The sequence below is a fragment of the Mercenaria mercenaria genome, chromosome 4, assembly GCF_021730395.1.
Source record: "Mercenaria mercenaria strain notata chromosome 4, MADL_Memer_1, whole genome shotgun sequence".
Taxonomy (NCBI): domain Eukaryota; kingdom Metazoa; phylum Mollusca; class Bivalvia; order Venerida; family Veneridae; genus Mercenaria; species Mercenaria mercenaria.
In genome coordinates, this window is record NC_069364.1 from 69219874 (window position 1) to 69246450 (window position 26577).

General features: G+C 33.8%; 1 protein-coding gene across 1 annotated transcript; it reads right to left on the reverse strand.

The window, feature by feature from the left end:
* Positions 1 to 3866: 3866 nt before the first annotated feature.
* LOC123551990 (NXPE family member 4-like) lies at positions 3867 to 20989 on the reverse strand. The gene is made up of 6 exons (XM_045341330.2): positions 19888 to 20989; positions 12836 to 12995; positions 12115 to 12251; positions 11223 to 11500; positions 5403 to 5668; positions 3867 to 4263 (listed from the first exon to the last, which is right to left on the reverse strand). Exons 1-6 carry the CDS (start codon positions 19895 to 19897, stop codon positions 3963 to 3965), a joined length of 1152 nt encoding a protein of 383 aa, XP_045197265.2. The 5' UTR covers positions 19898 to 20989; the 3' UTR covers positions 3867 to 3962.
* Between the last annotated feature and the right edge of the window lie 5588 nt (positions 20990 to 26577).

A 26577-nucleotide genomic window follows, 5' to 3' on the forward strand; every position in this document is an offset into this window, starting at 1 on the left:
ACATTCAAAAAGTGCTTAAAATTGAATGACAAGTATCATGTGTTTACCTTAAAGACACTGGTTCTGGTATGCGAGGTATGTGGCCTATGGGAATGACACGGTCTTCGTATTGGCGGTAAGGGCCAATTTACAAGACTGAATCATTGATAGACAAGCTTCTGTTTATCAAAATAAGCTACTGCATGCATAGCTACTGTGCAGTACATAGATTGCATGTGATATTTCTCACCTTTATAGCAAACCAGTTCTCACTTTAATAATGAGTTTAGAAAGCCTGATTAAATCAGGCCTAAACAAACAAAGGAATAAGATACAACAGTATTTTCATTTTTTAATAAATCAAGTTTTATTACAACAATATCTCATTATTACTTGATTTTAATTACAAATAAAAGAAAATGCATTCAGGCACCTTTTATAAACAATAAATTGTGTGTATTTTGAACAATGATATCTCTTTATTGCTGGATTTTATTATAAATGTTCATATTTCTTTTTTATTTATTAAAAATGCAACTGTACTCTTCTTTAATTTCTAATAAAATCCAGCAATGATTATTTTTTCTGGTTTTATTTTGTTACTTAGATAAAACGATCATAATGAGTGAGTGAAAAATGCTTGTCATTTCTCTTTTTCAGTTTTAAATAATTTTTCCTAAAATAAAGGCGACAATTTTCTAAAAAGGTGAGAACTACTTTGCTGTAAGAATTATAATTTAATAGGTCAGGACATTACTCAACATGACAGTGCTATACAATTAGTATATAGTCAACTTAAATAATTGTGTGTATATTCTGGAAGAAAAGCTACATTTCAATCATTAAAATGCAAAACACAGGAAATAACCAATTATGTGCACATATCAATACAATCTATGATCCTCTGACTTGGACTACATGTCAAGTCTACAGGTTTTTTTTTTACCCTTATCAGACTGGACCAGACAGCATCCTGTTTATTGTGGATTGAAATGTTTGGCATTTGGGGAAATTGGGGTTCACTTATAAATGATATGTTTTTTTTTTATTTTAATTTACACCAAACCAGTTTTAGATTTGGAATGTAAATTTTAATGAAGAAACCTATATACATTAAAAAATTCAAACAGACCTCATCTATAGCGTACAATATATAATTTGCTAGTGCAAATTACAATGATAATATACATAATTAATATTAAATGCATATAACAAACTATCTTAAACCTGAAACAATTCACATTACCATTATTCCTTTTATGGTTAATCAAATGACAGGGATGTTACATTAGGAAGATAATTAGAACAAACTTGATATTTATTTGTGCATAGAACTGAGGTAAGAAATTCACTGCAAATATAAAGAATATGTATCTTACAACACACAATTTTTTTTTCTTGTTTGCTTTTTTATACTGGTTTATAAGTTGAACAGGTATGATAAAAATTGGGTATAAACTCCACAAATGTGAAATTAAGCATCTTAAAAAAATATCTAAAATCAGGCATGGTGCTTAGTAAAATGATTACTTTTATTAAACTGTTGTCTATGAAGCCTCTAGTATGGCCTAGCATTTGATACAAAAAATGTCGTATATAATTTATGGTGAACAGTTATTGAAATGTACAATTACATTAACCAGCGTGTTTAATGTTCAACTGAGGATAAAAATATATCAGTGTCTCATTAATGTCAAAGTGTTACAATGCTTAAATGCACTGACGACATGCAAAGCCTAACATTTGGTCAACCATAGCATTTACAACATTTTCGGGCGGATGAAAAGTTTTCACATGCTTAGCTATAGTAATGTCCCTATTATTCAGCAAAACAACTCGATCGTGTAACCCTTTGAATACTTCAAATAAGATTTTACTATGGATATATCCAAAATAATCGCTGCGAATAACCCTAAACGATGTGCTTTCAAATGTATGTGGTCCTTTTATCATAACGATAGATTGTTTGTTATTTGTTAAAAAAGTGTTCACGCTTCTGCGAATTATTTCCATTCTTTGTTTAAAAATGCTATAATGGAAAAATATGATGTGTAAGTATAAGTGTATAACTACTATGGCACGCTCATTTTGTGGTATGTTATCTATACGCCTAGATGTGGAATATAAAGTGTAACGCACATCATCAAAACGACTTCCAACAGAGAATGGTTGAGCGTGAGGATACCATCCCGCTTTAAAATTAATTTGTTTATTATAACATTCTGTTTCTTTATGCCAGTGTTCTTTACTCAAGTGTTCTGTTATCAACTTGCAGTTGAAACGCCTCAAGATTACCTTAAACCAGTCTCTGGACGTTGAATCTCCAATCAAATATATACTCCTATTTGTTAGACATGTTGTATAAAGATTATCTTGGAAACCTATAAATCAAAGTTATCACAATTTTTAAACAGCTTTATATATATTTATTGTACTCTTGCAAAGATTACCAGACTCCTAAAATCAATCTAAGCGTCTCATTTATGTTATACGTATGAGCCGCACCATGAGAAAACCAACATAGTTCATTTGCGACTAGCATGGATCCAGACCAGCCTGCGCATCCGTGCAGTCTGGTCAGGATTCATACTGTTCGCTTTCAAAGCCTATTGCAGTTAGAGAAACCGTTAGCGACCAGCATGGATTCTGACCAGACTGCACGGATGCGCAGGCTGGTCTTGATCCATGCTGGTCGCGAATGCACTATGTTTTGTTTAATTATGGTGCAGCTCATTTCATTTTTTACATTATGTTCATTATATTTACATTGTTTGACTCAAACGTAATATCTTGCCCGGGAAATCCAAGAAGGTGTCGAAGAATAATAAAAAACAAATGACAAACACAAACGTTATCACTCATCAATCCACTAATTAAAAACAATCATATACCATGCATGTCATTTATATTTATGGATCATATAGCAATGAGTGTGGAATAATTCAAGAAAAACCTTGATTAATATAAGCATTTAGGTAACAGCGTTGATGAAGTTTCATTAAACAAAGTGTTGTTTACTATACCCTAATAAATCAAGAGAAAGGTCATATATTCGTGACAAATGTTTGCACAAAATTATACATATATATTTAATTGCAAATAAAACTTTATCACCATTCTATTTTTCAGTTCGGGAAATATGTCAATCAAAAACAATAGTTGTCTCCTCTTTCAAAGACAATATTTTTGAATAGTTTGAAAAATATCGTCAATAACATTTTAAAATATTTCTTTTGCTGTTAAACAAATGAAAATATTCATTAACGTTACTCTAAATAGGTTTCTGTATACACTTCATTTTAAAAAAAAACTATAATAAAAATAATAGTGATAATTATAAAACTATTAATAATAATAATAATATAATAATAATAATGATAATGAAATATTTATATAAAAACTATCTAACATACAAAGTTTACATAGCATAGATACGACGAGCATGCTATGTACATGCTTGAACTTGTTGCTCTTCTAGAATTAAGCAATATAATGACCATAGCTGTTCATTACCATCTTTAGTAGACCTTTATGCTACAACCATGAAATTGTACAAACGGATTTTTTTTTTTTTAGAAAGGTTTCATCTCATAACCTAGGTTTATGTAGTTGTAATATAGTATCAATCATTACCGAAATGGATGATAAATGAGCCGTGCCATGAGAAAACCAACATAGTGGGTGTGCGACCAGCATGGATCCAGACCAGCCTGCGCATCCGCGCAGTCTGGTCAGGATCCATGCTGTTCGCTAACAGTTTCTCCAATTCCAATAGGCTTTAAAAGCGAACAGCATGGAGCCTGACCAGACTGCGCGGATGCGCAGGCTGGTCTGGATCCATGCTGGTCGCACACCCACTATGTTGGTTTTCCCATGGCACGGCTCAAATGCATATGAAAACAGACTTTCAAATTTAGCGCATGTGGACATCAGTCGTATAAGCCTTGTTACTTTAGGAATTTTATGTTAGAAGATCTATTTGCTTAGGTATAAGAAAAGGGAAAACACTTTCTGAATCTATACAATAGGATTGTTGAATGATTGTAAGATACTGTAACATGCTTTGTTTTAATAGACTTAATAACATTATAGTACTTAACAAGACAATTACGAAGATTCCATGTTCCATTATAGAAGAAACCAGTTGGTCCTCTTGACCGCCATAGAAGGGAAACATTGTATTGTGAACAATAGATTGTTGGCTTGCTTATAACAGATATTTTATTGTTTCCTCTGCTCTTGACATTAACCTTTAATGTTTTCTTCAACGTACGCTCGTCCTCCCTGAAATAAATAGTATAAAACTACAAAAATAAAATATGCCACTGATACATTGTCCTTAAAAGTTTAGAGCTACGTTTACATACGTATTGCTGTTTTTGAAGAATTCACCTCTTTTTATTTCCCATTTCCTGTTATCCTGCTAAGACAACAAAGCTGCAATGGATTTCCTGAATTTCTTTGACCATAGATATGTCAGTTTCAGACATGTCTTCCATTTAACTGACATTATACAATTATTGACTTTTGAACCATTGGATGTGATGTGATATTCACCGGAAGAGGGCAATATTGACCTCGGCTATCAGACCCGGTCAAAATTGCCCTCTTCCGGTGAATATCACATCATATCCAATGGTTGAGGTTTATGAGTGAAGAAACAAGTATTTGTTGCAACATATTTAACGTTTGAAAGTAAAGCTACATGTAACTGTGTGAAAATTTATTTAAGTTTAATAAAGACACTTAAACATCCTTGAATCATTGTGTATACAGTTTCTTATCGCTGAAATATATTGTAGTTGACTGTATTGTTTTTCATTTTGGGTAACACCTGTAGCTGAGCTTTCCCCCTGTTCATATTGCAACTAGAGCTACATGTCAGTTGAAGAACACTCTGTTTTTAGAAAGTTATGTTTAATGGGGAAAACCCACTTACTATTAAAAACGAAATATATTTTGAAAGATGATGAGCGGTTTCGGCCAAAGAAATTATGTATATTTTTAGAACATTTAATCTAATTTATATCGAATCAGTACAAAGCTTAGTATGAAATTGCAACATGCTTTTTCTGTCATTTGATCCAGAAAGCTACTTGTTTAGCCTAGTTTCTAAATTTACCCCATAAAGATCACCACTTTAGCTTCGTTTTAAGAACATTAAGCAATTATTTTGTTTGGCGACCACTTATCTTGTAACATTTTTAAAAATCAAGATTTTAATTGAAACTAAATGATTTAACTAAATGTTTGCTCTTACTTAAACTCATTTTCGAAATTAAAATAAAAAGAACAAAGAAAGCAATTGCTTTCAGTTAATAAATACTTTCTATGTAAGGAATACAATTTTTACAATAGTCCGTCAACAAATTGTTTGGTTATAAAACTTCACTTAATATTTGTTAACTCAAGACTTCAAATACCTGATCCATAACATTTTCTCACAATTGGTGAGGTAAGGCTTATTATATGGATTCCGTGCTTTTACGGACATCAAGTCTTGGCACAGCAAATGCTCATCTGTCGGTTTGCCGCAGTAAAACGGCATCCCCGAGTTTAGGTATGTCAAATTACAAAATCGTGTGTAGTTAGTAAGCTTCAGCAGGTGTGTGTGGTTAGGGTGACATGGAGTCTCTTGGCTGTAATTTCTGCTCCTGAACTGTCCAACTATAACCCGATAGGATAAAACCTGATATTTGTAAAAGGTAAAGCTTCATATGCTGTTATTTGTAACTCTGACGACAGTAAAATATTTCAACGATTACACGCCTTTTGAAAGAAAAAGACATCATGTTTCTAGTGGCTTAATCATAAAAATAAATTTTCTGAGTGGTTAAGGACGCTGACTTTGAATCACTAGCATCTCATCGCAGTGGGTTTGAAACATTTGTTGAAGTATAAAATTTCTATGTAATGAAGCGATTTAGCTTACACAAGACACAAAATATGCCCGGGAGGGGCATCCACGGTATGTTAATCATGATTAAAAAATGCTAGAAAAACCACAGTCTGACCTACAGTGTGTCGCTCTGACCCTCAACCCAACAACCAAAGAGATCCTACCCATTTTTCCATTTCAGAATCAAAGCATGGTAATAAAAGGCTGACGGTAAACTTTTCTTAACTGTAATTTGAAAATTTAGCTTATCATCACACGTACGTGTTTAATAAAAGTTAAAACTGTGATAAATTCTAACATTTTGTTTCAAACTTAGTACATATTAATTCTTTTCATATCTTTACATTTTTGAATGCATTGCATTTGCCAGGACAAAACTGATCTTTTACCATGTTAGAATTCATTATTGCAATTGGTTCTGCAATAGAAAGAAATAATCCTACCATGGCAAGAAGCATTTTGTTATTGCTCAGTTTTCTTAAAAACGGGCTTTATCTTCTTAAGAAAAGAAATGTATGAGTGGAAATATGAAAACTTATTTCATACAACGTTTGCAATGGTCTGTCCTTGACAAAAATACTGCTGCGGCAAAATAGCCTCAATCTGTTTTAAAGCGTGGTTATGCCGATTTAAACGTGTCTGTGTGTGTGTGTGTGTGTGTGTGTGTGTGTGTGTGTGTGTGTGTGTGATCGGGTTTAACGTCTTTTTCAACAATTTTTCAGTCGTATAAACGACGGTGTCTACTTGTGACAGTGAGCACAATGCGCAACTTTATAGTGCTGCCTCACTGGAATATCACGCCGTAGACACGTGGCATGATACCCTACCCGGTCACATTAAACTGACAACGGGCTGACCAGTCCTAGCACTATCCTGTTAATGCTGAACGCCAAGCGAGGAAGCTACTAGTACCATTTTTACGTCTTTGGTATAACGCGGCCGGGGATCGAACCAACGATTTCCGCATTCAAAGCGGACGCTACCACTAGGCTACCGAGGCGATTTTAACGACTCATAAATATTCAATCTCTTTATTTATACGGAATTCTTAAGTAAACCATTGGCAGAAAAGTAATATTGAATTTTTATGACCATGAGTAGATCAGTGCATGTTTTTGACAAGGGTTCTCTTTGTTTTGCGCAAAGTGCGTTTGGCTGCATAGGTTTTGGTACATTGTTTGCATGACAGTCTGCTTTACGTGCGGGTTCGTTTAAAATGTATGTGGACCTTTAACAATACGTGTGCAAATAATGTAATATTATTTCGTGCATGTAGACATTTTATGTGCATGTGCAAATACGTAGGAACACAAAAATATCGACATGCGCGTATTTTTATATAAAGTGAACTAACTGAAGTAATTACATATAATTGGTACCTAAGAAACTCAAATTCATCTTTATATATTTTCCAGAGTGAAATGATAGCTAAGTGCACCAATTTATTAAATATATACCAGATGGTTTTCCTCCTATTTATGTAAGAATAGAACTATTTAGTATTTAAAAAGCGACATTCTCGAAATATCTGAGCAAAATGGTCAACTCTTGTATTGACCGTTTTTCAATGATTTTAGGATTTTCCGAGTTATAGTCTACATCAAAAGTCTCCACAGCTAGATAAATTCAAAAGAGTACAGTGTAAGTTTTGTCCACTTTCAACACTTGTTTGTCTTTTAATAAGTTTAAAATCCAAGACTAGCCAAGGGTCTAAAACTCTTGAAAAAAATTGAAAGAGAATAGGGGGTGAAATGTAAAAGCCAACCATATTTTATCGTAGATTCATGTATAGGCGATTTCGAGTGTCGATGCACGTTAACGTAATTATTTCATATATGCACTTGAATTTATGTAGATGTTCGTATTAGCGCTTATTTACGAATGTTTGAATGTTTATGTACACCAGTCAAATATAAAGTCCACGTATAAGTCTGCAAGAGCAGACATAGTTAGAAGTAAAATGTGCGAGCTTACTAAAAGTAAACTTTCGACCCTAATGGAATGAAACCGTATTGTGAATATAACACACTCAGTGATTTTAGTAGCAAGGGGCAGTTTTATGTTATGACTCTGCTTTATTGTTTCCGAATGAAACAACTTTGTTAATTTTTCACAATCATAGATATAAGGACTGCCCATATTGAGTATTTTTTGTGAAAAGTGGATAAACTATAACATTGTGCAAAAAGTTCCTGGGGTGTCAAAGGGAGAAACGGCTATCCGTTTATACAAATTGCACTTAGGTTTTCGTATTGTCTTATACATGATACTGCCATCGGTTCCATTTAACTTATTATCTCATACCATACATTCACATATGTGTACACTTTACGTCGACCATAAACAAAATGTACGGTTCAGATTGTACCACGTAGGAAATTCGGTCCATGTTTACTCAGAATAAAGTGTTGTGAGGCAAATATTTAATACATTATACGTCGTGTAAGCAATTTCATTGACAGTCTGAAATGCCATGCAATGAAATATCATGCTTAGTTTACACATTCGTTCTACAATATTCTGATTTGTTTTCAAATACTATGTTACAGCCGCTGATGCACTTATTACTCTCCGTGAGGATTGCCAAACACTCTTAAATGTCTTACTTATTTAAAGTCTATCAATAGTTTTGAAGTTTTCGGGAGTTACGGAAACAACTTCTGTAGCTGACCATTGATTGAAGTTTCAGCAGGGCAAAGGTAAAGGTCAGATCTTGAGTCTGAAAATAATACAAAAACTGATCTTCAAAAGCCTTCATGCGGACCTGTTTTCTATAGTGGCGAGAATAGGAGAACGAGCAGCGTCTAAATGTGTGACAAATGCTGACTTCTGGTGTTTTTGTGTCCTGACCCCGAATATAAGAGGAAGCGAAAAAGCTGGAATAAATGCCTATACGTCGTGTCCTCGTGTCTTTGCGCGTCGGGGTGAAGACATAAGATGAGAAACCTTGAAGGCAAAATAACGAAATATCAAAGGTGGAAAAAGAAACGTTATACTCAAAACTGTTGTGTCGTCGGACAAAAGATGTCTTACTGTCGCCCTTCATTTTTCGTGACTTCATTTATTCGCTCAAAGAACGCGATGAAGTGATAACCTGACAAATCAATAATATCAGATTATTTCGTGCTCTCGTGCCTTAGACCCTAATACAAGCAACAAGACAAGATAAATAATCAGCATACCGTCCCTTCTTGTGCCCGTGCCTTCCCATCGATCACTTGAGGACACGAATGCACAAAAGATCGATAGTTATCCAGAAGTCCTGCTTTGCCTTCATAGCAGAAAATTAACAATTGACATTATTCTTCGTTCTTAAGTAGAAAATTGTCTGGCAGGAAGTGGTAAAAAACAGTTGGGTGCCAAACGACACACTTTTCTACTTAACAGACTAATAGTTTGTCATCGCATATTCTCACACTGGCTATAAATTTTGCAGAAGCGGTGGTTCCAACGCCGCAGCGATGGGGGATTCCTCGCAGAAGAGGTGGAGAAATATGGCATCTGACTACATTTCTGCTGTCATCGGTAAGTTTTCTAATGGGCTTTTCACGTTTGACTGAAAACAACCAGTGATACAGGAGCCCACATGTGTACTCTTCCGTCTTGTGTACCACCGCTTCTGCGAAAACTATGGCCAGTGTGATTCTGCCAGAAGAGCAACAAGTGGTATTTTTTTTGAATGCAGAAAATAGCGGTTTTATTAAAATAGAGCGCTGTTGATTGGTTACCCTGTATTTTTCCTGAGGAAGCAGCGGGAAAAGAAAATGTATGATATGAGGTTAATTAAGAACTACAAATGTATGTCAGATTGCCTGAAGTGATAAATTGAAATTTATATACCTGCTTAAAATGAAATATACAGGGGCCGTCAGAAAATATATTAAATCAAAGATATCATGAGTTCACTAGTTTTACAAAACACCGGTGCTTACTGAAACATTCATTTGTTGAAAGGATTTTGAAACAATTATTGTAAAATGTCGATGGTAATTTATAGAAGAGTCCTATAAAAATTTCTTATTTAGAAACAGAGCTTCTGATTTGTTGGGGATGTTTAAATTAGCAAGAATGGTCGGTATCAAAGCCAAGGTTGAAAATAACGCACGGCAGATCAAAATGTAAATTAGAATTTACGTACGTTATTACTGATATTACGGCTTGTATTAGAATTTGATTGTGTAGTTTTATCAATTGTAGGAATATACTAAACCACGTTGAAACGAAAGTTAAATTAAATTTATAGACGAATAAAATTACATTAAAAGCTTAATCTATGAGTGTTCTAATAAGAACCTTGCGTAATACATTATTAGCTGCCATTTGCGATTTGTTAGTGGAAATATGTATTTTACTACATTTGTACCCCCCCCCCCCACCCTTCCCCCGCCCCACTCCCCTGGGCGTAACTATTTAAGTATGGAATGGATTTCTTTCATTAAAAGTTTATGTTGTGGGTTGATGTTTTCACTTAATAACAGGAGCATGCACATTAGTTTATGTATAACTGAATTATTTATGTTCAGATTTTATAGGGGTCTATAATTGGCGCCTATAAGTTTGGTGTTTAACAAGGAAATTGTAAATTTTAGACGTTCATATTCAATATAATACACCAGGACATGTAGCTATTATACTTTTTTGTAAAAGTAAGATGTAAATTTAAATAAATAGTTACCATGTATACTGTGTTATTTTTAGATCACTACTTCCAATGACCGTAACAGATGCCTGACATCTGGGATCAATGAACCTGATCTTATGGAATTCTGTTGATCGATATGTTCATTTAGCATTTATATATCGAACTATACAGGCGGACTTTACGCCGTTATTGAATTGTTTCGATTTATGCTACCCTTGAAAAAGGCTTTTTCAAAAGCCGAAAGCGCTGAGATTTATAATTAAACTTTTGACACTGTTTGAACATACATTCTCTCTCTCTCTCTCTGTCTCTCTCTCTACATATATATATGTATCAGCATAATTTAACAAAAACAGATAGAAAACAATCGTAATGGGATAATATCAGAACTTAAGTTTGACATTGACCTTTTACAGCTGTTGGACTATCTTAACGCTCTCCAGTTGATATACATGTAATATCTAACATCTTTATTTACAGCAAAATGTAAGGAAACATTTTTGCTCGGACCATAACCCAACAATTATCATCAAACCAGAATATACGAAAAATAATTTTCAGTGTGAATTATCTAGAATATACTGCAACAGATGACCCACGAAAAAAATAATAGAATGATTGGTATAACTTTGCACAAGTTTAAATGCATCAATTGCTGATCTGTATCTTTGAAAAAAAGAAATGTTTTACGTGCACACGTACTTGTGTTCCGACTCGATAAATGGCTGTAATCTTCTCCCTAACATAAGCTAGACTTGCGGTTATTATTGAAGTTCCTGTCCATAATGCCTCACATATTAGCGTATGCGACCCATCCAAGTTGTCAGTAACCTCACAAGGTGCTGATGCACTAAGTAATTTTTGTTGTATTGTTGCCCTCAAAATGTCGCCCCCTGAATGTTTACGTTTGCCATAACTATCATGCAGTATAATAACAGCTCGAATTCTATCACCAATTAAGTATGTCCCATTTTGGGAATCTGAAATAATTTAGACTTTGTTTAGAACGATTGGGAAGATAGTTAACTCATCAAAATAAATGTTATCCACGTTCGTCTCACCATGGAATATCTGGTATGCGATCTAGTTACGCACATTTGATACCGTATTCAGATTTTGCTCTCGTTTCATGACTTTGTAATATCACAAAACTTTTCCAGTTCATAGTGTAATATGATATGAGTGAAAACCAGACGCAATATTTTTCGCGAGTGGAAAAGCCACGAGTGAAGATGTAAGATATGGTATACATGAATGAACGATATTTTGATATATTACGTGTAAAAGAAACATTTTCTTTTATTTTATGTTTTAACTAGATTCAACCATTTTATACTTAGTTTCTCACCAGAGGAAAGCGTATTTAATATTTTTCACTATGAATATATTTCACCCTAATATTTCAATGATTATACTGAAACACATGTAATACATATACTTATCTTCATTGCCCTCGCGAACTTTAAAGTAATATTAAGATGGCCATCAAGCTTTAGTTCACTTATAATTGAAGTTAGGTGATGAAATGAACATCTATCTTAAATTTGAATATATTAAGTAAACATATACAAAGAGTGTGAATTATTGTGTATACCTGAAAATGATAATTGTGAACTATTAATCGAGGCCGTGTTTTTTATATTTTTGCATGGTTCATACATGAGTGCTTCTTTTTCCGTTATAATGCTGTTAAACAATGTGTCACGTGAGTCGACAATACGGGGTCTGTAACTGGAAACAAAAACGCAACACATATTAATTATGTATTGCTAGAAACCGTATGACGTATTGTGATGTCATTTTGATAACCCTTTTATTATCTTTCACAAAAGAAGAGTGCACAAAGCAATTACATTTAAATACGAACATTCATAAAAATCTTGATTGAAAACGTGTCATCTTTTATATTGATGTCACTCAAGTAATTTCCTATTTTCCTACACTCTCAGATCAGAGATCCGCTTCATTAAATGTTTTGGAATGGAAGATGCATTATTTAAAATCTAACGTCATGTAAGTTGAAACCAGAGACTCACCTAATAAAAGTCATTACTTACATATCTTAACCTTAGGATCTTCTAAATGGAACCCACCTTATTGTCAGCTATTATATACGTTCAATGGATGGTAAAGTCAATGAGCATACACATAAAGTATGGATACAACCACGTTCATGAGAGAAAAAAAACAAAACAATAAAAAACAATTGCTCATATACAACCGTCATGAAGTTTCTTAAATAGTCTAAATTCAATACTCTATAAAAAAGCAATTGTCAAGAACAATTATCATAAACTCTGGAGACAGATATTCACCTATTTTTGAGCTCAGAGTTGCCTGTTTTCGAAGATAATATTTGTCTGGACGTGTCTAAAATGATTGCATTGTACAATTTGAATGCTAGTAAAGTCCATACTGTCAGCACAAAAATCAAAACCACTGCTTTTGGACGTCTAGGACTGGAAAAAGAGCTTTCTGTCAAAATAAATTGAACAAAGATTAGTTCAAAAGACCATTTTGTTTATTCAAATATACAAACATGATTGTTTTAATCAGATCGCCATTCTATCACAAGATCGTTATAGTCATGTAAAATAAGCATTTCTTTCCTTGTTTCATGTATTACAAACTCAGTTTTACAAGAGCTTTAGAACGTTTATCTTTTAGACAAAACGAGCGCTAAAAATCATCTGGTAAAAAATAATAATATAACATATAAACGTTTTAAAATGTCTCAGGAAAGTTCTTACATTCTCTAATATTCTAATACATATAGTATCTTTATCATTATTCAGTCTTATACGTTGAATAAGATACAATCAAATTTGGTAATTATTCGTTCTTAAACAATAGTATCTAAGTTATTAAACGACTGATATATTACATCTTTGAATACAACTGCGCTGCAAAAAAAAAATGTACATATGAGCCGTGCCATGAGAAAACCAACATAGTGGCTTTGCGACCAGCATGGATCCAGACCAGTCTGGTCAGGATCCATGCTGTGCGCTAACGGTTTCTCTAATTGCAATAGGCTTTGAAAGCGAACAGCATGGATCCTGACCAGACTGCGCGGATGCGCAGGCTGGTCTGGATCCATGCTGGTCACAAAGCCACTATGTTGGTGTTCTCATGGCACGACTCAATTATGCAGATTGCAAATGTCTGTGAGACACTTCAGGTCAAATCTGACTTTTCTTCACACGAACATAATAAAATAATATGCACAAGTCAAGGCATAAGTATTTAGTGATAATGATTACACAGGTTACGAAATCATATCTAAGATATGGCTGTCAGCCGAGCACCCGTCAAATTCTTCAGCCACTACTAACAAGTATATGAATAAATACATAATTAAAGCCATTCACAACCGTAAATATAATCTGGAAAGTAGATCCCTCGAAAGCACCGAGAACAATGCAAATGAGTCTGTTCATGAGCAGTAGTGGAAAATGCAACACTGCCCACGCCCCCTAGCACCGGCTTAAGCAGTATTCAATTTTCAAATCTAAATGAATTGAAATCAATGATCCCGAAGGACCAGAAAATATAACAATACTGAGATGAAGTCGGGGCGACGTTTTACGGCCGGCACACAGCACTAAACACCCGCTGTTGTGAAGTAAATATAATCTGGAAAGTAGATCCCTCGGAAGCACCGAGAACAATGCAAACAGTGAAAACTGCAGACTCGGTTTGATTGAGTCTGTTCATGAGCAGTAGTGGAAAACGTAACACTGCCCACGCCCCCCTAGCACCGGGTTTAAGCAGTATTCAATTTTCAAATCTAAATGAGATGAAATCAATGATCCAGAAGTACCAGAAAATATAACAATACTGAGATAAAGTCGGAGCGACGTTTTACGGCCGCCACACAGTAAGTCGCATGCTACACGCAGTGTTAACGTTCTTAATCTCCCCTTGACCTTACGATTGTATTCTTCGCCACTAAACAGCAGATCTTCTGTTTGTTTTGGAACGATTGTGTATGGAACAGAATAAGGGCAAAAACTGCATTGTGCTTTCGTATATCCAGTCTTGCGATGAACATGTATGCAATTGTCATTCTCACGTTCACATGCTTCCTTCTGACATCTAATTTTGCATTGTTACATGACCACTTGTCCATCTTATATCTGTGTGTTTCTTTCTGACATTCATACATGCTTTATTCTGAGAAATGATCTGTGCTTGCTTCATTTTTCTACGACTGGATTTGTGTTGCATTTGGACATGTTCTAATGTGACATACTACATTCATCATTTATCTTACGTACTAGTGGTAACTTGCATCGTGCCTTCTTGGGAGCGTCAATTGTGTATACTTATTGATGAAAAGACCATAAGTCATTCTTAAATATTTAAATGCAAGGAGTTATGATGCTTACATATAAATTTAGCTGTGGTTTATGATGCGTTGTGACAACATGAATTGATAATTCTCAAATTCTTGTTCAAGTGGAGATAATCCCCTTTTACTTAAACACGGAAACACACGAACTGTACCGAGAGTGTTAAGGCTACATGTCCGGTAACCGGACAAACAACATATTTTCTTATATGAATCCAAGTGAAATATGCATTTTTTCGAAACACTAACTTTTATATTGTGAAGTCAACAGTAACGTATCGCTGTATCTGTATCAGTAGTTTTTTTTATATTTTTGAAGTGCTTTTAGCGCTAAATTCATGAACTGCACCTTGTTACCACACACAGATATACCAGTAGGAATAAGAATTAAACACAAGCTCATTATGCGTAAAAAAGTCATGGTTTTGCTCAAAATGACATTTTTGTTGGGAAATGAAATATATATTTAGTAGATTTCCACTTGCCAAGATAAAAAAATAGGAACTTGTTTGTTAAGATAAAATTTCGTTGATTAATGCAGCCATTATTAAAGGTCATTTCACACATACACCGAACTGTTTTTTTATCGTTTTGGAATCGGCTAGAGTTTTTACCGTTTGTATATTATAATAAAAGGACGCCGGTGTAGAGGGCGGAGAATGAAATTGGCATTATGATCCACAAAAGGATAATACCGCGATCTTGTTTAGGAATTGTACAATGATCCTGGAAGATTTAGCGTCGTTCTGCATTAGCAGCGGAAAAACAAGATAATAACTGTAAAACCGATAGATGTTCCTCAAAGTATGAGTATTACATATTAAAAGTGTAAAAGAGGAATTCACCGACTAAGAACATACCTAAGCTTCCAAAGAAATTTCTTGGAACTCCAGTAAGCGTTTGTAAATGGAGCTACATACCAGGGGTTGGTGAAAAAATCTCCTGACAAAGATGGCGCTATAGTTTACTACTTTGAATAATCAAAGGGCAGTGAGCTCTGTAAAATCATCCGACCGGTACATGAAGACAATACGCTTATCTCCTCTCAAAAGTAAAGCTTTTTCCAATGAAGTGTTATTGAATTCCAGCAAGTGGTTGCTGACAAATACTTCGGATTAGAAATAGTACTAAATAGCATACTAATGTTGAATAAGCAAAGGACAATAACTCAGTGAAAAATAAATCATCCGAACAGAACATGAAGAAAAGGTGCTCTTGGAAGTGAAGCATCCTATGAAGTGTCACTTAATTCCAGTAAGGGGTTGCTGAGAAATGTCCCGAACAAGAATTTGTGGAAAAAAACATGATTTTTGTTAACGTTTTCGACCCGAATTTGGTAATAGAGCTAGAATTTAAATTCGTTCATGTTTTTTGGTTTAGTATCAGTTTACCATACGTATCCGTTTCGACGTATATGTGAATGGCACATTGATAAAAGTGCATTCTAACTTCCGGTTCTGGTTCCGGTTAGGAGTATATATTGTGAAATGGCCATTAAAATTAGTCCCTCAAGAGTGTTTATTTTCTGGATGTCACTGCGAAAAATATGTGCATATACGGGAGTATACGGTCCCGTATATGTCTAATATACGATTATCATATAAAAGGTATCTTTCCAGAAAGAATGACCAAAACCTACGCCTTAAACATACTTTTGGACCTTGACAATCCCTAACTTTGAATACTGACATAAACTGTTGAAACGTATTTATGCTAAGTATGAATGAACGGATCCATGTGAGAAAAACATGAATGTCCAATTAAAGAATACGGGATTCCCGTATATGGAATGTTCCATATACGGGAAAAATGTTTCCGTATATGCCCGTATATTAGGAGTATACGGAATGCGTACACTCCCGTATACGGAACCATTTTCCACAGTGTGTGAGTCTTTTTAGAAACATGACCAAATGTCTGTGCGCGTGTGCGAGTTTTGGGGTGTCTGAAGAATTACATGGTTAAAGTATAGATCAATCATTGGCAATATTTAAAGCACTAAAAACAGATTGACATGTATATAGAGAAATGTATTTAGACTCAAACATTGACATTCAACGAGTAAATTTCAGCCCATTATATTGAATATATAGCCAATTAATAATCAAAACACATCAGTTTTGAAACTGCAAGTCGAGGCAATATACAATATATTTACATGTATACGTATATATACCTTATAATATGATCTAAACTCTCAAACCTGTTGGTACTGCTTAAAACAACATTTTTCGTCTGGAAACATCTGACAAGAATACCATTATTGTTTTGGATAGAATTGTTGTAGGAAATATGTTCAAGCTAAGTAGAACCCATTTTAGCAAAATCTAAAGTTCACCTTGTCATTACCAGATGTTTCATCTTTATGATCATTTTCTATACAACTGAATAAAATACACATTTTTTAAAACTAAAAAGAAACCGAAAACAAAAAAAAAAGTAAAAACAAGAAAGGGCCTCTAGCTGGGTTTGAGTTTACGATTAAAAGGTTACTCGGCCAACGTTGTATCATCCGCAGCACCGAAACCTTTAAAATTTAGTACACTACTTATAAAACGTAATTAACAATTATAAGGGTGAGTTTCAATGGATACTGTCAAAAAGTCGATGAATGTAAAAGCTGTTTGATGCTTCTTTCAGAAACGAATGGTAGCTCAATTGACTTAATGCAATAAAAAAAAAATGTGAACATGTTTGATGATACACAGGCCTTTTCGAACTTGATTACTGGGCGCCTAGACAAATCAAACAGGTTAGGTCCGGTCACCGGACACATAGCCAAAATGCGAAATGTCGTATTTTTCCGTGGTTTAGCGGAAGCTTCCGAGCACGAAGATAAAAGCCATCTGCTATCATAATGTAATATGTACATTGTGGTAACTTCATTATGCTAAGTGTTATTACGCATTCTGTATACTGACAAGAAAGATTGTGTTTTTCTTAAACTTTGTTAGCTGTTCATGCGTACGAGTAAGCACATTCAACCCGTCCAAGAGCCACTTCTGTCCATTTCATCAGCACATAGACAACAGCAACACTTGGGGAAGGATTTCCTAGGTTAAACACAAGCTAGTACACAGAGTGATGCATGTCACATTGTAACACGACCGAAAGCAACATGATGTCATAGATTAATGAAGAAGAAGTGCTATTAAAATTAAACTATTAAGCATGCATGAATATCAGAAGGGAACACGCAAACATAAGATGAGCAAATGGTCATGTAACAATGCAAAACTGGATGTCAGAAGGAGGCATGTGAACATGAGAATAACAAAGCACAATGCAGTTTTTACATTAATTCTGTTCCATAGTCGTGAGTGTTCTTAATCTATGTATTTTGTTTACATTTACTTGTTAGTAGTGGCTAGTGAATTCGTTCCTTGCTCGGTCATATTTCAGTCGATGATTTCGTACTGTTTCGTTGTGATGCATTTTAGTTACTATGGACTTTCAGCAGGAAGGCCCTTGTTTCCAGATAGATATTACATGAACTGAAAACGCTAGAAACTTGTGGTTAATCTGATTTTGTGACTAAATGGATACGTGAAATAGTGATAGATAGTTTGCGTCAAGATTTTCATAACGGAGTAGGAAGTTAATCAATTGCTCGTAAACTCGAACCTCTGGTTTATAGTCTTCTGCACATGGTGTATATCATTCAAAAGGGGTTCATATTTCACTACATATTTCTTATTCTGGCTTGATTAAGGATGAAAACAAGATTTTTATCTGTCTGGTCATATTTTCATCCCTGGTCCGATACACATGCCTATGCCTGCGTTTATACCAACTTTGAGATTTCACATACATTTTTCATGAGAAACACCTGAAACCTTATTATCCTTTCTATTATTATCTGTTCTAATATACAATTTAATATATATTGAAGGTTAGGCTTAAAAACAAATGCTTATAATCATAACGCATCATTTATTACATGTTTTTGTAAAAAACACCCTTTTTGGGACCTAGTAACATGAAAAGGAAAAGGATTTTAAGAAAATGAAATTAATGAGAGAGAAAAGAACTGCTTTGGTAGTAAACATATTTGTACACATTTAATATTGAACACTGGTATAAAAATCATCAAGACATTGCTGGAACTAACAATAGAAGCGTTTTTCAAATGTCACATACATTTAGACTTTTAATCTGGTGGACAGTTTATGTTCAAAAATGAGTAGGTTTTACAATTGTATACGTAGTATTTGGGGAACAAGAGAATGTATTATATATTATTTTATTTCTTGAACGAAAAAATGACAATCCTGTGTTACATATATACCAGTTTTAATTAGTCATTCCAACAATTTGTTAAAAAGATTTGTTTCTTTCTTTGAATCTCGAAATCGAAAGTTATATGCTTTCTTTTTCCATTTTACAGAAGTCACAGAGTATGCTACCTGTAATTAAAACGAAATTTGCTTGTTGCAATGTTTATGTGTATTGTTATGAAAATTATCAAGAGTGCTATCTTTACATCTAACAAACAGATGCTTATATAATTCATGCCAGTTAAAGTCAGTATTTTGTTTTAGAATTCCTTACATATTTATTTTCTCTGATTTATAGAGAATATGTTTTCAAAACATTTTTTTCTGTTTTTATATTGATGAGGGATCAAGAAATCTGTATTAGGAATGCTGTACTATATTTGTAAATGATTTACATTTCATAGTTTTTTGTGTCTGTATTATAAATGTCCTTGTATTTATGTTTTAAATACCGAAGTGAGACGACGAAAGATTTTATTTACATATGATCTTCCCAAAACACTTTGTTGGACTTGCAGTATAATTTATTTTACTCTATGTATGTTATTTGTGTTTTAGCTTGAATTTCAATATGTGTGTTGTATTTATATTGCATTTGAAAAGAGATATTCCCCCTAAATATTTTATATGCTTTTACAATTGTTATTTCTAAGACTGTATTTAAAAAATAAAGGTAACAGAAAGATAGACTAGCAATTATTAACAATAACAAATTGATAAGTAACAATTCAAATACCAATTCCCATTATAATAAGCAAGAATAACCCAAATCCTGTCCTAGTCAAATTTAAATCCAAAAAGTATTAATTCCAAATATTTCACACACAGTCCAAACTGAATTTAGTATATCCAAAGAATATAAATCCTCTCTTCAGAAGATTATTTTTTAATTTAATCCTCAATGTTAGTGTATATCCATCAAAAGTTAAGAAGTCCAAACCTATAATATTTTGCTATAAGGAAGCAGTACAGGAAAGGTCTCCAATAAGCTCTTATTCTAGGTTCTACCTGACATCAAACAGCTTCCTATCTAAAGTATCAAGAAGATTTCAGAACATCCATATAACACCAAAAACAAAAAAAAGAAGATTCTGGAAAAAATCAGAATAATACAAATTTAAAAATAACTGTAACACCCTGTTTATCAGTATTTGTGATAGAACATTATGGAACACCACAGAATTTAAGTAACTTACACGACGTCAGTAAACAATGAGCTATCAAATTGAATATAAAATATAGCATAATGAGAAATGACGTATACATAGCGCCTTATTCCTTTCCATAATCCATTAATCTAATTTATTGCTTTTCTTTTAATCCAGATTAATATTATCCAGTTTAGAATATTTGTAGGTCAATCATATTCAAGCCCCCGTTTGCAAATTCTTGTTTCAAAAGTAATTTAATACCAATCTTATAGTGGAATTTATTCAATTTAAGATTTATTTCAAAACTGAAACACATATTTTTAAATCCTAAAACCAAGAACCAGAAAGATACTTTGTAACTAAAAACTGTAAATGTCGAGACCTGTGCACTATATCTAAAATACCCCAAACTAAGTTGACAGAAAAGGGCGGGTTTAACTTAAACTAATCAAAATAATCTAATTTAATATAAAAATCAATCAAACAGGTTTTAACACTTTCTAATGCAATTTATCCATGATATTTAAGAAATGCCATGCTTGAAATTTTTGTGGTCAAAATATATCTGGATGATGTCCAAATGTTTGTATATTTTATAAGCCAAATTGACCAAAAGATTATTGCGCATATGTGCCGTGTCAATCAATTCATGCAAATGTTTAATACATCTTGGTACATCAGTGGACAAAAAAAAATATTAAAGTTATGAAATAGCAATTCAACATCTGTCTTGGCTAGCGATCAAATGCACATGACTCTGAAGCAAATCATACTTTTAAAATGTCACATACAACTTTTATACTGCAATATGTAGAAAACAAATAATTATAAAAATTAAGCATGAAAACCCTGAAAAAAGATACATAATCAACTACTTAACTATATTAATTAAATATATCGCTTCTAAATTGCATAATCAACCATATAAAGATCGCTTCATCGCTAATTCAAGATTTTGTACCACTACAGATGTTTCAAAACTATTTACATCATGTCTAACTGTCGTGAAAGCCCCACGTGAAAAGATACTGCGATAAAGTATACGAAAACTCTGGTAAACACTTATTGTGGTCGATTAAAAATTCTGGCGAAATCCTGGATAAGTTTAAATTTAATAATTACAAAGAATCTGCAGTCAGTACATACGATTTTTCTACTGTACCACATAATTTAATAAAAGACAAACTAAATGCCCTAATGCAAAAGACTTTTACCAGGTAGAATGCTACATTTCCCACTTGCAATTTTGTTAAAGCTTTTTTACTAGCAGTATTATTAAACATTATACAATGTGGATCTGTGACGAAGTTTGTAATGCCATTTCCTTTTTATTGAACAACATTTACATCATGTTTAAGAAAGCAGTTTTAAAACAAGTAACTGATATTCCCATGGGAGCGAATTGTGCACCTCTTGTCGCAGATTTGTTTTATATTATTATGAACTAGACTTTATCATAGGGAGCTTCACTTAATTAACATTAACCTTACGGATACTAATGCTTCATTTTTAGATTTACATCTCTATATTTATAACAATATTATACATAAAACAAATTATGACAAGAGGGATGATTTTAATTTTGGTATTGTAAATTTTCCCCGTTTGGATGTGAATGTACCTCAGGCTACGTTTTATGGGGTATATATTTCTCAATTAATTCGGTTTGCCAGAGCGTGTAGTCATATCAAGGATTTGGATTTCAATGAACGTAATCAATATAATTATTATAAGTAAACTTCTTCAACAAGGCTACCATTATTACAAATTGCGTAAATATTTTGCTACACTTTACTTTTGTTTCTATTACGTGTGTTAAGGATTCACCTGGCGGGGTTTACTTTTATTTACACTGTCCCGTGTCTTTGAAAATGATGGGGTTAAGAGTGAGGTTGGGAGTGCGCACCATTAACTGGTTTAATCTCCCCAGGGGTGTTTTTGCCACTGAGCGTTCCAAGGTGGTGCCCCACTGTGTTCCTTTATTTATTCGTTTTGACCTCGTGTGTTTGCTTTGTGTGTGTGTGTGTGTGTGTGTGTGTGTGTGCGTGTGTGCGTGTACGTGTGTTTATGTGTGTGTACGTTTGTTTAACCTCTCTGTTTTTATCTGTGCATTTTAGCTTGTTTGTCTGGTGTACGTGCATGTCTTCGGTGCTGTGGTTTACGGTGGCGTTCCTTGTTCTTCCTTCCTTTTACCACTTTCCTCAACACCCGAGCCTTTTATCTACCAATTACCACCCTTCCTTTTTCTGTATTTTGTATAATTATATATAATTAAGATATACAATATATTTCCATTAAAGCTTCTTTTTATTGTGGTCGTACTTTACAATGCATGGCTCTATCGCTGTGTTTTGGGGTGCTGTGAGCTTCCATAAATCTACTCTTACCTGTATTTGTTATTGTTCCTGATGGGACCATACTGAGGTTTATGTTTTAATCTTCTCCTAGCACTTATCAAACAAAGCTATCGTTGGAAACGATGAATGCTCTCCCAAACATAGTGTGGACAAGACCTGTGGCATAAATACTATGTGCACCAATCAAAGTTCATGCAAAATCATCAAACCGAAACATGCTTATATTATCCTAACCTCCTTTTTGTAGATACGTTTCCCATGAAGATTCGATAAATTTAATTCAATATTAGGATTTTTCTCAGTTCTACAACAATAGCAAACTTCTGCAAAGTTGGTAAACTCAACTGACATTTTTCATCAGAGTGTTTTTTTAACGTCACACTCAGGCTGTGCTTATTTCTGTCGGAAAAGGAAACGATATGCAGATTAAACTCATCGTCTGCTCCTGTCCCATTTCTACATTGTGCTGTCACCGGTCTTTCAAAATATTTTGTCCTTTTTGGACTTATAATGATTAGGAAAATTATCGTTATCATTTGCCGAATGTTACACGTTTATTGTTCACATTGTTACCGGCTGATATGAATAAATGTCGTTCAAGAATCATACAGGAACTATACACGAACACAGGTCACAATTTAACAGTTTTCTTTGAGTCGGGGCGGGGGCGGAAAAAAGATGGAGATTGTTGGCATAAAAATCTAGCAATTAATTTATAGTTGCCTTGCAAAATGTTTTTAGTAATGGTGAATTTGACCTATTTGGCTTCAATACAATTGTACCTAATGAACATATCAGCAAAATGTAATCTAAATATCTCATAGAAAAAAAGAAGAAACTATCTCATCCACTAATGAGACAGTTATGACAATTTTCCGATTATAACAAATTTCTGGTACTAAGGAACAATTTTAAGATTTTCTATTCCTTTTTATGTAAAATAATATGGTAACAGCAAACACGATCAAAGCGAATTATCATATATAAGGACCCAATTCTATAAAGTATATTAAACAATTACCAGATGTAGGGAACATCAAAAATTCATACAAGGATTTTATGTAATCATCTAGCTCTATTGTTTGACTTTTAATAGTGTTCCCGGATCAAACACCGAATGATAAAAAAAATCAAAAATTAAAACAATACCATGTTAATATTGCATATTATATATGACATACCAAGGCAGAAATGTAATACATCTCGGCAAAACTGTCCAGTTCTTGAAGGATTGTTGATTAACAGGCCGGACAGGGAAAAAGCCTTTGACCTCCAAGTGTGACATTGTACTTTGAGGTTAGTGTTCTGGATATTGAGCATGTGGAATATTGTTACCGAGAAATAGTTTATTTCCTTGATTGATGACAGAGTTCTGGACACGACATGAAACAGACCCATGTTAACATCTGACTGCCCATTGTGACCTTTATTCTGATAGTTGTGTATGATGCCTAAAATCCGTTCATTGAAAATTGAATCACACAGACCTGACGGGAAATATCAATTTTGACTTTGATCCTTCAATTGCGACAGCGAATTTTAATCTAGTGTTCCAGGTTTCGCGCATGATAAGGTGTCTTACTATAGGGAACATTTATTCCATTATTAAAATTCCTTGATGACTGACAGAGGTTTGGACTGGAAACAAAATTTTGGACGGACTGACGGACGGAAAAGAGCAATCCTAAAGCCTCTCAAACTGGTTTTCAACAACGTCAACGACATCAGCGACATCTTCGTGTCGACCCTTCTTTAAATTACCTTAAATCGGTAGAAAGATATTTGTTTTAATTTGCATATTTGTACATAGTGACTTTTTACAATATCTTATTAAATACTGTTTCTGATTTATTTTGCAAAGGTGACCTTGAAAAAAAAGTTAAAGATTTGAATTTGAATTTTCCTGGGAGAAACATTTAACATTTAGTTGTTTGTACACAAAATCATGTGGATGTAATTATAAATACATAGTAGATGAGTCACGTATCGATAGTTTGTAGAACACAATATTACATTCTTATTCAATGAAAATATAATATGCAGGATTAACTCACGATAATCTAACAGTTCTATTTAAGCAACTACATGTATAACTTAAAAATAAAACAAGACAAAGTAATAACCACTGTGGGCTGCTTTTGCTCAACATTTATATATAGTAAGCGCACTCTGGTTTATTTTTAGACTAATAGAGGTAATTGACCTCCGGTTCACATTTGAATTTAATGAACAATAGGAAAATTTTGATATGCATTTTGTATAAAAATAGCAATAATTTGTGCACTTCCCGGCCGGTGCTATATAAATATCGTGGAGATGATGCCAAGATTGAAGGGTGCAGAAAGGTAAACTTGAACTGTGAAAGTAAAGCATGCATTAAAAATAAGAACAAGCACAGTTTGATATTTATATACTTGGTACGTTCATTATATAGACATTATTTCTTGTATGCAGCCTCTCTTTTGGTAGTTGCTCCGCCTCCCTGAATGTTGGAAATCCATAGTAGGCGGAACAATGAATACTCATTAATTTTGTACTTCTTCATGATTAAGTGGACCATTTATTACAGCTATGACATAATACGAAGTAATTGGTTACTTTTTTGAAAATCCTTCGCTTGTCATTGGATACAAAATATGTTTGAAATATAAAGAAAGTTAATTGTTACGTCCAGATAGCGGTAACCATTCAAATGTAAAATACAATCTTCATTTTTAATCAAGGAAAACTTTAAAAACCTGTGCAATTCATATCAGGACATGTTAGTAACAACTACGAAAAAACCCGTTGTGAAACTGCATACTTCACACTACGAACTATTTATTTCATACTTCATATTTCAGAATTTATACTTCACATGTCACGCTTAACAATAAATTTTTCACACTTTGCACTTCATCACGTGACCTGACGTCTTCTCCTTATTATGTATTGGCATAGACGTGTAAGCTATTTCTTATTTCTTGAGTTTTAAGTATTATTGATTGTACACATTTTAAATGTTCTAGAAAAATAAAAGACTTCCCACATTTAGATTTTGAAAGTCACCGTGTATATCCAGTTACACCAGCATGCGCAGATAACAGACCTTTCGCTTCGCGCACAATATAACAAAAGGACTGCGCAAACAAATGGCGGAAATCGCCGCTGAAGGACCACACGGCGAGTAAACTGGTCAATATCTTGTGCTTTACAAAGTGGAAACAATTGAATACGTGCATACGGCGGCGAAGACATTGTGCTTCAATCGGAAATGAATAGAATCACCAGAAAAGATCATTCGTGAGACATTAGAACCGTTTTTAAGGTTGACTTACTGATTCCTTTTTATTTATTTATACAGTAATGCATATTATACCTAAGTTTATAAGTAGTCGTGTAGCTAACTAAAAGGGTCAATGGACTTGTGACATTTAGAAATGAAAGGGAATAGATCAAATGCGTTTCGTGCACTTTTATTCAGGTAACACCGTGATAGAGCGTAACACCAAAAAACGGGGATTTTTGATAATGCCCAGAGGAGCACATGGGGTCTTCCATGCCATCAAAGTAAACAATGAATCTTAACGTGATATTGGCATCAAAATTCGGTATTGTAGTGGTTTGAACTTGCGTTAACCCTATATTTTAGGTTCCTTCATTCATATAAAGTACAACTGCGGCAGTTTAGATGTCATAAGAATGGTATAATTTATTACCATAGTTGTGTTAGGGGTATGACGAAGACATTAATTTAACTGGATATATCATTTCCTGCTCACAAACACACTAACAAAGCCTTTCGTTGTTTACGATGCAGCTGTTTATAACAAAAATGTAATTTTTAGTATTAAAACATTAATTTTTACAGTTAATTGGCATCAATATCCGGTATAATAGTGGTTTAAATTGCGTAAATCCTATAATTATATTCTCATC

Bases quoted from the DNA above. Each gene is read 5' to 3' on its own strand.
- LOC123551990 (XM_045341330.2), bottom strand. The intron at 11,501-12,114 runs GTATACACAATA...AAATTATTTCAG, and splicing joins TTCACAATTATCATTTTCAG to ATTCCCAAAATGGGACATAC. The intron at 4,264-5,402 runs GTATTTGAAGTC...TATTTATTTCAG, and splicing joins GAGAAAATGTTATGGATCAG to GGAGGACGAGCGTACGTTGA.